This window comes from Mesoplodon densirostris, chromosome 5, assembly GCF_025265405.1.
Source record: "Mesoplodon densirostris isolate mMesDen1 chromosome 5, mMesDen1 primary haplotype, whole genome shotgun sequence".
Taxonomy (NCBI): Eukaryota; Metazoa; Chordata; class Mammalia; order Artiodactyla; family Ziphiidae; genus Mesoplodon; species Mesoplodon densirostris.
The window spans coordinates 108,822,664-108,833,881 of NC_082665.1; the positions used below are offsets into that span (position 1 = coordinate 108,822,664).

The 11,218-nt window shown below is 46.6% G+C and overlaps 1 protein-coding gene across 1 annotated transcript; it reads left to right on the forward strand.

The window, feature by feature from the left end:
- Positions 1-1,373: 1,373 nt before the first annotated feature.
- AHSG (alpha 2-HS glycoprotein) lies at positions 1,374-8,284 on the forward strand. The gene is made up of 7 exons (XM_060100109.1): positions 1,374-1,601; positions 3,716-3,826; positions 4,094-4,178; positions 4,551-4,714; positions 5,886-5,987; positions 7,105-7,191; positions 7,838-8,284. The coding sequence occupies exons 1-7, from the start codon at positions 1,389-1,391 to the stop codon at positions 8,177-8,179; spliced, it is 1,104 nt and encodes a 367-aa protein (XP_059956092.1). The 5' UTR covers positions 1,374-1,388; the 3' UTR covers positions 8,180-8,284.
- The last annotated feature ends 2,934 nt before the right edge of the window (positions 8,285-11,218 follow it).

Genomic DNA, 11,218 nt, shown 5'->3' on the forward strand with positions numbered 1-11,218 from the left:
TGTATACACTGATGTGTATAAAATTGATGACTAATACGAACCTTCTGTATAAAAAAATAAATAAAATTAAATTAAAAAATTAAAAAAAAATCTACGAACAACAAATGCTGGAGAGGGTGTGGAGAAAAGGGAACCCTTTTGCACTGTTGGTGGGAATGTAAGTTGATACAGCCACTATGGAGAACAGTACGGAGGTTCCTTAAAAAACTAAAAATAGAACTACCATATGACCCAGCAATCCCACTACTGGGCATATACCCTGAGAAAACCATAATTCGAGAAGACACATGCACCCCAATGTTCATTGCAGCACTATTTTACAATAGCGAGGACATGGAAGCAACCTAAATGCCCATCAACAGATGAATGGATAAAGAAGATGTGGCACATATATACAATGGAATATTACTCAGCCATAAAAAGAAATGAAATTGGGTCATTTGTAGAGATGTGGATGGATCTAGAGACTGTCACACAGAGTGAAGTAAGTCAGGAAGAGAAAAAGAAATATCATATATTAATGCATATATGTGGAATCTGAAAAAATTGGTGTAGACGTTCTTATTTACAAAGCAGAAATAGAGACACAGACATAGAGAACAAACATATGGATATCAAGGGGGAAAGGGGGTGGTGGTGGGATGAATTGGGAGATTGGGATTGACATATATACACTATTGATAGTATGTATAAAATAGATAACTAATGAGAACCTACTGTATAGCATAGGGGACTCTACTCAGTGCTCTGTGGTGGCCTAAATGGGAAGGAAATCCTAAAAAGAGGAGATATATGTATATGTATAGCTGATTCACTTTGCTGTACAGTATAAACTGACAGAATATTGTAAAGCAACTATGCTCCAATTTAAAAAAAAAATTGCTGAACATCCCTACTTCTCCGCACATGGACCCCATGGAGTGCTCAGCTTACAGTAGAGGGCACTCCCTCTGCTGCCAAATCCACAGCACTCCAGGGCCAGCTGTGCCAGCCATTCCTCTCCTTGGTGCTCACCTCATCCTCTCAGCTGCCTCATTTCTTTGCTGCTGTTACCATGTTCCAAGCCGACTCTGGAGCATCTCCCCAGCCCACCCCCCAATCTGCCCCCACCCACCCCCAAGCAAGCACTGACTCTGGCAGATTTCTGCTAAAGGGGGACCAGTGATGTCTTAACCTGTTTGCTTTTCCAGGACTGATGTTTGCGGGGGCTTTTTTTGGAACCAGAACAGAAATCATCCCACATCCTTACGCAATTCTTCCACAGGCTCCAGCAAATAAAGGGCCTTTGGACCCTCCACCAGTCTGCCTTTTCCAGCAGAGCACCTGGGTTGGGCCCGAAGCCTCCAGCTACCTGCCTGCCGACCTGCCAGGACCTCTCCGGGGCAACCATGAAGCGTCTCGTCCTGCTCCTTTGCCTTGCTCAGCTCTGTGGCTGCCGCTCTGTCCCGCATAGCCTGATTCCGGGTTATAGGGAACCAGCCTGTGATGAACCAGAAACAGAGCAAGCAGCCCTGGCGGCCGTGGACTACATCAATAAGCACCTTCCTCATGGTTACAAGCACATCTTAAACCAGATTGACAGTGTGAAGGTGTGGCAGCGGGTAAGTGAACCTGCTGTGTAGGAGGGGGTGGGGCTCAGCTGGGTGTCTCTAAGAGCCCACCTCCCGGCACAGATGAAATCGCAGAATGGAAACGCCCTGATTCCTCCCAGGAGGGAGGGAGAGGACAGGCGGAGGGAAGAGAGGAGACATTCTGTACTGTGGTCAGGGGTCTCCAGGAGGGTGCTGGATGGGGGCAGGAGGAGAGGGAAAGGCTTTGAATGATATTTTGAGGATCACAGGTAGAAAGTGTGGTTTTCTAGAAAAACTAGGACCAGAGACTGGATTCTAGTTTCTGAACTACCACTGACTGGAAATCACTTCTTTTCCTTTGGTTCTGTTTCTCTAGATAAAGACTGAGAGTGAATGAAACGTGCATTTGATAAGTGCCTACTATGTGCCAGGCCCTTTCACATATATCATCTCTTTAACCCCTCTCTCACCCCACTCCCAGTCCTGTGGGGTATTGTCCTTGTCTTACATGAGGAAACCAAGGCTCTGACATATTAGGGCATTTTTTTACCCAAGGTCATAAAATAGTAAGCAACAGGCTAGGATTCAATTCCAGAACTGTGTTCCTTCCTCTACACAAGCTGCCTCCCCAAGAAAGGTACCCACATCCCAATGAGAAATCTTGGCATGAAAGGATTCACCCCCTCACATGCTAGACAAGAAACCAATGCAGCCTGAAGCTGGTGACAATGATGATCAAGCTGGGAAATGTGTGCCTTGGGGGTCAGCTGAGTGATTTGGAGAGGTGGGGAAAAGACAACCATCTATTGCCTATTTTGAAATTAGATTTTATAGCTGATGAAAGATAATTCTTTCAGTCAACACTGATTACAAGCCTTCCATGGGCAAGAACCAGTGTCAGGCACTATGGGAGATGCTAAGTTGACTCATATGAAGTAGTCAGTTTTGTATAATAAAAGCAGTCAAATATTGGCATTTTAATGATGCAACCTAATACAAAGGTGAGAAAGACATAGTGTCCACAAGAGATTCACAATCTAGGAAGGAAAATAAGGCAAACCTCAGGATGTCTGGACTGACTCATGGACATCTGATCTCACAATGGGACAAAATATTTGAAATCAGGATTGTCCCAGATGGATTTTAGGAGTTCTGCAACCATAGTGAAGTACAATGGTGATTCAGAGGAAGCACTGATCAATTCAGGGGAAATGACACACAATGTGCATATTTGAGGGAAAGAAGGAACAACACTGCAGTTTTCACTAACAGCAGGGTTGGAGAAACCCAGGAGCCCCAGGCTCCTATTCACTAGCTCTGAGTGTTTTCAGGAAGTTAATTTGGGCATATCTGCACATCATAAAACACAGCTTCCTCCAGGAAAGGAGATTTTGAGGCTTCAGGTACTAGTGAATCACGCAGAACAGACATGAGAGACAAGCAGAGCTGGGCTGGAAGAAAAAATAGCCATACTCGTACCTTCTGGATTTTTCCGGCCTTTGAAGAAAGGATACAGAAACAGGTGAACTGGCAGGAACAACTCCAAGGAGTCATACAAGCTCCCCTATCACCTCCTTACCCGCTGCTCCTTCCCTCTGTGCTAGTGACCGACTGACACACTGCTTCCTCCATCAGAGGGAGGCTCACGCTTCCCTCTCATTACCAGCAGGGGGCAGTAGGGAACAGCAACTTTTCATCCAGGCATCTACAAGCTAAAAGACAAAAAGCCACAGACAACAACTTTTCCTTTAGGAAGGAAAAGAAAATGGGGAAGGAAGGAAAGTAGATGTTGAGAAGGAAGGAAGGAAGAAGTAGAGGGAGGGATGAAGAAGATAAAAGAGAGACAGTAAGTTATTATCCTACACCAACTTACTTCGCTGCTTGACTGAGAAAAGTCCAAAGCTGACTTTTTCAAAGTACTGCTTGAAGGGTGAAATTTTTAAAATTAAGTAAGTATCAACATTCACTTTTAGCTTCCAGATACAGCTCAGCGTGATGGCTGTGCTTCCATCAACCAGTCCAAGGCCACGCCCCCTTCTTTCTTACCTCTCCAACAGGGGGTGGGTTCAAACCCAGTAGGGGCTCACCCTTGGACCCGCTCAGCAGGATTAGACTGCTCACCTCTTCATTCTCTGTCTCCACAGCGGCCCACGGGAGAGGTGTTTGAACTTGAAATAGACACACTGGAAACCACCTGCCATGTACTGGACCCCACTCCCCTGGCAAACTGCAGCGTGAGGCAGCTGAAAGAGCACGTGAGTGCCCCTCTTAGGGCGACTGCCGCGGGGGCAGCTAAAATTGCCAATTGATGGCGCCTTCCCTGGGGCTGATTTTTACAAATCACCTTTTTATCGTACTCCCACCCCGTGCGAAACCAGTGTCATGTTTCAACATCACCCAGTGAAGGAGATTTTGTGAGGCTCACCTTTGACATCCACGTCCCCCCGCCACCATCCCCCCCACCGTGAGAAGTGAGAGGTCAGCCCTCCTCCTGCGCCCTCACTGTGGGTTTATTTCTCCAGGCGGTGGAAGGAGACTGCGATTTCAATGTGCTGAAACAGGACGGACAGTTTTCCGTGTTGTATGCAAAATGTGATTCCAGTCCAGGTAGAGATGATTATTATTCTTATTATAGTTACCTGGTAGAGAGAGTGAGGAGGGAACCTGAACTGTTTTCAACAGAAGTAGTTCTAGCCACTTTGTTGGTGATGAAAAGAAGCCAAGTTTCCTGGGTTTGGGGACTTTAAAACTGTGTTTTAAGGAGCTGTTCTCATTGGAGGTGAAAATCGCCCCTTGGTGAGAGGGGCTTCTGTAACAATGCCAGCATGGCAGGAGCCACCCGAAGGTTTAGTAAGAAGCAGAGAATCCTCCTGCCGCCATTTGGAGCATGTTTTAGCCCTTTCAAATAAGCAGAGCGGGGGGCAAATGCCGCAGAGAATTACAGCCCGAGCCAAGTTGATTTCTTCGCTCTGTGCGCAGACTCGATCGAGGACGTGCACAAGGTGTGTCCAGACTGCCCCCTGCTGGCCCCGCTCAACGACAGCCGGGTGGTGCACGCAGTAGAGGCCGCGCTGGCTGCCTTCAACGCCCAGAAAAACGGCTCCTACTTTCAGCTTGTGGAAATTTCTCGGGCTCAATTTGTGGTAAGACTGAGACCCTGCTGACGGTTTGGGCAGTTTGGTGGCACTTTGGGAGTGGACGTGGTGAAGCAGGGGTGAGGGACGGAGCAGGTGCAGGGGCAGCCACGGGAAGTCAACAAGGGTGGTGGGAGAAAAGGGAAAGAAAGGGTCCTGAGCGTCCTAAGGACTCCGAGGACCCTCAGCACATCCCCCACCTAAGCCACTTCAACACAAAACAGCCAGATGCTGTGTGTCCCCAGTTCCTTGGTTCCAGTTAACACCGGGGTGGAAGTTCTCACTTTATCCAGAAGCACCCACTGTAAATTCATGGGTCTCCACATCGCCATCACCCATCACCACGGAACATCTACAGCACTCTTGTAATTGATACTTACAAAGGCATGGGCATACTTACATATAATGGCAGGATCCTAAAATGCCTTTGAGTCACTGAAAAAAAAAAAACCTAATTGTACCGTGGTTGGGTTAGGACATTTGAATGCAATGGAATTCTAATATTTTTAAAAACTGGTATTCTGGATGCCAGCCATGGCATACTGGGAAATACACTATAGATAGTAATTCTATTAACCAGAATATGCAATTCTCAGAACACCTCCGCCCCAGACTATAACAAATAACAGATATTTTATTATTGTAAGTGTCCATATTCTCCAAGAACTATAAGATAGAAAAGCATAAGTATCTTCTGTACTTTCATTTATATTTTTCATTTGATCCTGCTGTCTAAAATACATGGGAGAGGAATTAATTTCTTTACTTTCCCACCCCATCTTGGAGTAACCTTAGCCTTGGGTCTCAAAGTGCAACCCCAATAGGGAAGTTGGCAGGAGGCAGGGTTTCCACTCAGGTCAGTGTAAGGTCAGCCCTCTGGGTTCCTGCTTTCTACCTGAAAACTCACCTCTGCTCTGAATAATGGGCAGTGGATACCTGCACCTCCTTCAGGCAACCCCAGCTTCTGCATGCAAGCCCTTCAAAAACCCAATGTCTCACTGTAAGCCCTATGTAAGCCACCGGGGGCATGTTTCCTGGCCACACAGTGTGGTCTCCGTGAACCGTGCTCCCTGGACTGTGCAATGCCATGGCCCTCGCTACTTCCCTCTGGCCTCTCCTTACCAGCCTTTTTCATGCTAAGTCATGTTGCTTCATGAAAATTTTCATTTATCCTCATCAGCCTCTTCCAGCTTCTGTCTCTGTGGAGTTTGCAGTGGCTGCCACTGACTGTGTTGCTAAAGAGGTCGTAGACCCAGCCAAGTGCAACCTGCTGGCAGAAAAGGTGAGCGGGCTAGGCATTGGGTTGGTAAAGCCAGTCATGGAACAGAGCAACCTTAGAGCATATTCGTATCTTGGGGCTGCAGAAAAGAGAAATGCAAAATACCCACTCCCTGGGTCGTGCCAGGCCATCCACTGGGGTGTCATCTCCCCTGCTTAAGAGCTATCAGCAGATCTTCTCACCCAATGGAGGCCCCTGGAGTTAGAGAGGCTGTTTCCTAATTAAGATGAGTCATGTCAGGCCATTGGGAGTATAAAGTGTAGATTTTCTAGATAGACCTCTGATATGAAATCTTTCAAGTCCTTAAGCCAGTAATGTCCACTTCTAGGAATTTAGCCTAAAGAGATCATGTTTGACAGAATATATCTATAAAGATGATTTATGACAGGTACAAAATGACCCAGAAGATCTGAATGTCCAAAAGGAGGGAATCATTGAATAAAATATGGCACATTAGTAAATAGAAAATTATACAGACACGAAAATTACACTTTCAAAGAATAAGGAATGATATAAGAGAATGCTATCATTATAGCACATGAAAAACACAGTATACAAAATGGTGTAGTCAGTGATGCCAATTTTTTTTTTTTTTTTTTTTTTTTTGCAGTACGCGGGCCGCCTCTCACTGTTGTGGAGTCTCCCGTTGCGGAGCACAGGCTCCGGACGCGCAGGCTCAGTGGCCATGGCTCACGGGCCCAGTCGCTCCACGGCATGTGGGATCTTCCCGGACCGGGGCACGAACCCATGTCCCCTGCTTTGGCAGGCGGACTCTCAACCACTGCACCACCAGGGAAGCCCCAGTGATGCCAATTTTTAAATAATATTTAATAGTAGTTAAAAATAAGAAAGAAATACATAGATGTGAACAGAAGTTCTCCTGGGTCACCACCATTTCTGAGATTATGGGTGATCTCTCTCATTCCCAAAGCTTTTCTGTATTTTCTACATTCAATATAAAATATAAGCAGAAACCATACACTTTAGGAAAAAGGTTTTTTTAAAAAAAGGAATTAAGAATTTAAGTTTTTTTCCCTTGATGTGTTGGAGTATAAGTGAAACTGGGAGAGAAGTCCACTTTCTGAACTGGTTCAAATAACTCCTCTCTTTCTGTGGGCAGCAATATGGCTTCTGTAAGGGGAGAGTCACTGAGAAGGTTGCTGGTGGGGAAGATGTTGCAGTGACCTGCACGGTGTTCCAAACACAGGTAAGGGCGTCATGGATGCACTTGCCCTTATCTTCAGAATACAATGACCCCTTCACCTTTCTGCGGTGCATTAGTAATTTCAGGGCATTTGCTGCCTGTCCTTTTGAGCCCCACCATATAAATAGCGCCAGGGAATGTGAAATCATCAAAAAACAAAAGGTTGTTTCAGCCATGCCCTCCCCTCCCACGAACTGGTGGTTACAGGGCAGAACCTCCCTAGTGTGCAATTGGCAAGGCCACGTGTTTTATTTCTAGCTTGGGAGTGGGGGCGGGGAGAGGAGGGGGAAGTGGGCGTGGTTTTCTGAGTTGCAGAGTCCAGGTGGCCAGATCTGTCTCACAGCTCCCTGTGGCTGCAGGTGTAGATGAAAAAGAGGGTGAAGCTACTGGTGAAGGTTAGCCATAAGGTGGGGTTCTTTTGCTCGTGGAAGAGTGTAAGTCTACCATCCCCAACACAACTGGTGAGAAAGGGGCTACCGGAGGCCAGTTACCCCTCCCCTGGAGCCCTGATGACCATCCCTTGTACCTAGGTAGTTCTTTTTTGCCAGATTCCTTGCAAATAAAAATTAGTACTGTGAGAGAATTGGGTGGGGTTCCACCTGGAAGGAAGAGAAAGGCAGCTAACCTAAGGAAACGATCCTCTCTCCAGCCTGTGCTCCCGCAGCCCCAACCAGACGGCGCCGAAGCAGGGCCCTTCACCACTGCACCGGGCTCGGCTGGGCCACCGCTTTTTCCAGCTGGCCTGCCCGCGGCCTCCCTGGTGGTGGGACCCAGGGCCGTGGCAGCTCCCCCGATGTCCCCACCGGTGCACCCAGCGCACTACAACCTGCGCCACGCCTTCTCGGGTGTGGCCTCAGTGGAGTCAGCCTCAGGTGAAGCGTTTCACGTGGAGAAGACACCCAAGGTGGCGCAGCCTAGCATTCCTGCTCCTGAAGGTCCAGTTCCAGTGGTCCGCCCTTGCCCGGGGAGAATCAGATACTTCAAGGTCTAGAAGATGGTCAGAGATGAGAAGGTTTGGCACAGAGAACGTGGCCACCATTTTGTCCAAGTATGGGTATGGGTGGGAGCTGTGTCTGCTATCAAAGCAAGTGCTACGTGTGGTCTAGATTAATGTCAAGTCTTGAATGCCAGCTTCTCCTCATCCTTCAGAGGTCAGGGAACAGAGCGGGTGATAGTTATGTTTGATGGAAGCATAAGGTCAGCAACTTGATTGTTACTGTTTTGATGCTAAGCCACCACCATTGTGTTCTCTACTTTCTCTTGACCTCACAAAAATAATTGGAACTGTGATTTTGAAAGGTACTCTTGCCAAGTTTATATCTGCTTGTTAATAAAAATGCCTGAAGGACCTTCCTTAAAAAAGAAGGTTCTAAGCTGAAATGTGGTCATGATTATTGCCTACTTCATCCAAGCTCATGTGTGTGTGGTCTGTCTTGCCAGCAACCACACCACAAGTGTTCCTAATCAAAATCAAAGTGAAAATAGGAACAAAATAGAACAAAAATCTGCTATATTACTACACACAGGAAAAAGTGAGACTAGGATCTGCTCATAACTCATAAGATCTGATCATTTCCTTATAAGAAAATAATTCTTTTCATTTCATAATGGTCAGAAAATATCACTAAATTGGGATCAAGTGCCTGAACTTTGTACAGGCAAACCAACCATTGGTTTCCCCCAATACCCAGGTAGGGAAGGATCAACAATTAACACAGGAGCCTCACTTTAATTATATCTGTTCATTATTTATGCTTAAAATAACTGTTAATTGTACTATATATACTTCATTTTATGATGCAGGATTGGTCTTTCTAGCCAGTCCATTTTAAGACCTCAAGTTAAAGTTCTGGTGTATAGTATGAATAGAGGAGGGATACCTGGACAGGTAAATCCAGTGGACATTTGTAGATACTATCCAAGTGTTCAGAGAGCATAAAGAAATAAACACTTCCCATTATAGAATGGTGCCTAGACCATTTCAATTTTTATCTACTAGCATTAGGTTTTTCTGAGCAACCTAAGTGATGGGCCCTTTCAGGTGAAATTTTAAAGGAGTAGGACTAATAACCAGTTGAGTGGCTTCACTTGAACCAAGGAGATTGAATCAAGCATTGGCACTCACCTTATCACTCTTGCCTAGAGGTTTTGCCCCAATAACCAGAAAGAATGGCCAGGAAGGTAGGAAAACCTTTAGGTATCTCAGAAGCCAGGGGACATGTGGAAGGCATGGTCAGCTAGGCTAAATGCTGCAGAAAGAGCAATAAGAGTGAGGACCAAGAAAAGGCCATGGGTTAGTTGACCAACTAGGAGGTGATGGTGACCATTGGCAGATGCAATTTCACTAGAAGGGTGAGTATAAAAGCCTGGTGGCAGGGTTATCTGGTGGAGATGATGAGAAAATGGAGGGGAGTGTGTAATCTCTTTTAAGCAGTTTGATGGTGAAGGGTGGGAGAGAGAGGATGTAATCTAAAAGGATTGATTTTGGACAGACACAGCAGAGAGGGGCACCTTGCAGTGAGGCTTTCGTTTCCTGACCAGGGATGGAAACCTGGTTGCGGCGGTGAGAGCATCAAGTCCTGACCCCTAGACCACGAGAAGCTGTGGCTATAGTCTGGGCCCCAGTTCTTGTCTGCCTTGAAAAAAAATTTTGACAAGGAGACAGAAGGTAGAAAGGAGAGTAAGGCGTTTATTAGAAAAGCAGAATACATGCAGAGAGACTCACGGGCAAGCTCAGAGAGAGTGACGCCTTCGGGAAGTTTAAATCATTTGTAAGGGGGCAGTCTTCCTGGTCTTTGTTTTCCTCTGGCCAGTCATCTTGTTTTGCCCCCATAGCTGATTAGTCTCAGGGTCCTTCCCTATGTGCGTGTGCATCCTTTAGCCAAGATGGATTTCAGTGCGAGGGTCCCTGGGAAGTTAGCAAAACTTATAGTCTGGCGTCCCCCCCCCCAACTCTTTTTGACCCTCGAGGAGCCTTTCTGTGCATGTGCAGTTGAGGTCTCCCTGACTCCAAGGATGAGAAATATGTGATCTCTTGATTTTTTACCAGAGCAGGGCTAAGCCCCTCTCTGCCCCTGCCATTACTGTTATCTTAAAGTGTCCACAGGAGACAAAGTCCAGCTATTTACCCAGTTCCTCTTGTCATTTCTATCTCGCGGTATAAACAGGAGGCCGGTTGCAAAAATATCTAGCCTGTAACCCATCTATCTCCTACCTCAATAAATATGAACAGGAAGGTAGCTGTAAATGTCTAGCCTGGAGCCCATCTATTCTCCTGCCTCAGGTTAACTGGGTAGAGGGAAGATTTCTTTTCCAGGAAAGAGGAGTTTTGAGCGTCCTTGGGGCAAAAGATGGGAAGAGATGGAAGAAGAAGAAAGAGAAAAAGATATGATGGGGTGGGGGCTATGGGAGATATTTAGTGGAGAGCTGGAAATGGTTTGGGCAACTCTGCCAAAGAGCCTAGACCTTCTTTAAGGGAGCTTGCAATGGAATCCTGAAAACACACCTTTCACCCAGTACTAAAAGAGACTAGTCCGCTTTCCACCCTTGCTACACACAGGTGTAGTCAGTGTTTTCCATGGCAGGTGGTACATACCCAACCCAAAGCAGCTTAAGTAGAAAGGGAAATGTCACTGCCTGTGTACTGGGAATTCAAATGGATGAGTCTTACCTAGGGCACAGCGGAATCCAGGGGGTCAAAAGCTATCATTTCCATTCTCTCTCTCTCTCTCTCTGTCTCCCTCTCTCCCTCCCTCCTTCTCTCCCTCTCCCTCCCTCCCTTCTTCCTTCCTTCCCTTTTTCTGTCTGTCATCAGTGCTTGCCTTCAGTCTTAGCCAGGATGGCCACTGGCAGCCTCACACCTATACTATCATTGGTGCCTAGTCCTGAAGAAAAAGAGAAGGGCTAGTCAAGAAGAGCCAAGGGAGAAGCTATTCCAGGGGAATAGCAGGCACAAAGGCCTAGAGGCAGGAAACAGGTTGCTGTGGCTAAGGATGAGGAAGGAAGCTGGACTGAAGCAGCTTGAAGAGGA

Coding starts and splice junctions, on each gene's coding strand:
- AHSG (XM_060100109.1), top strand. CDS start 1,389: ATGAAGCGTCTCGTCCTGCTCCTTTGCCTTGCTCAGCTCTGTGGCTGC. Junction 4,715..5,885: donor TTTCTCGGGCTCAATTTGTG/GTAAGACTGAGA, acceptor TATCCTCATCAG/CCTCTTCCAGCTTCTGTCTC. Junction 5,988..7,104: donor GCAACCTGCTGGCAGAAAAG/GTGAGCGGGCTA, acceptor TTCTGTGGGCAG/CAATATGGCTTCTGTAAGGG.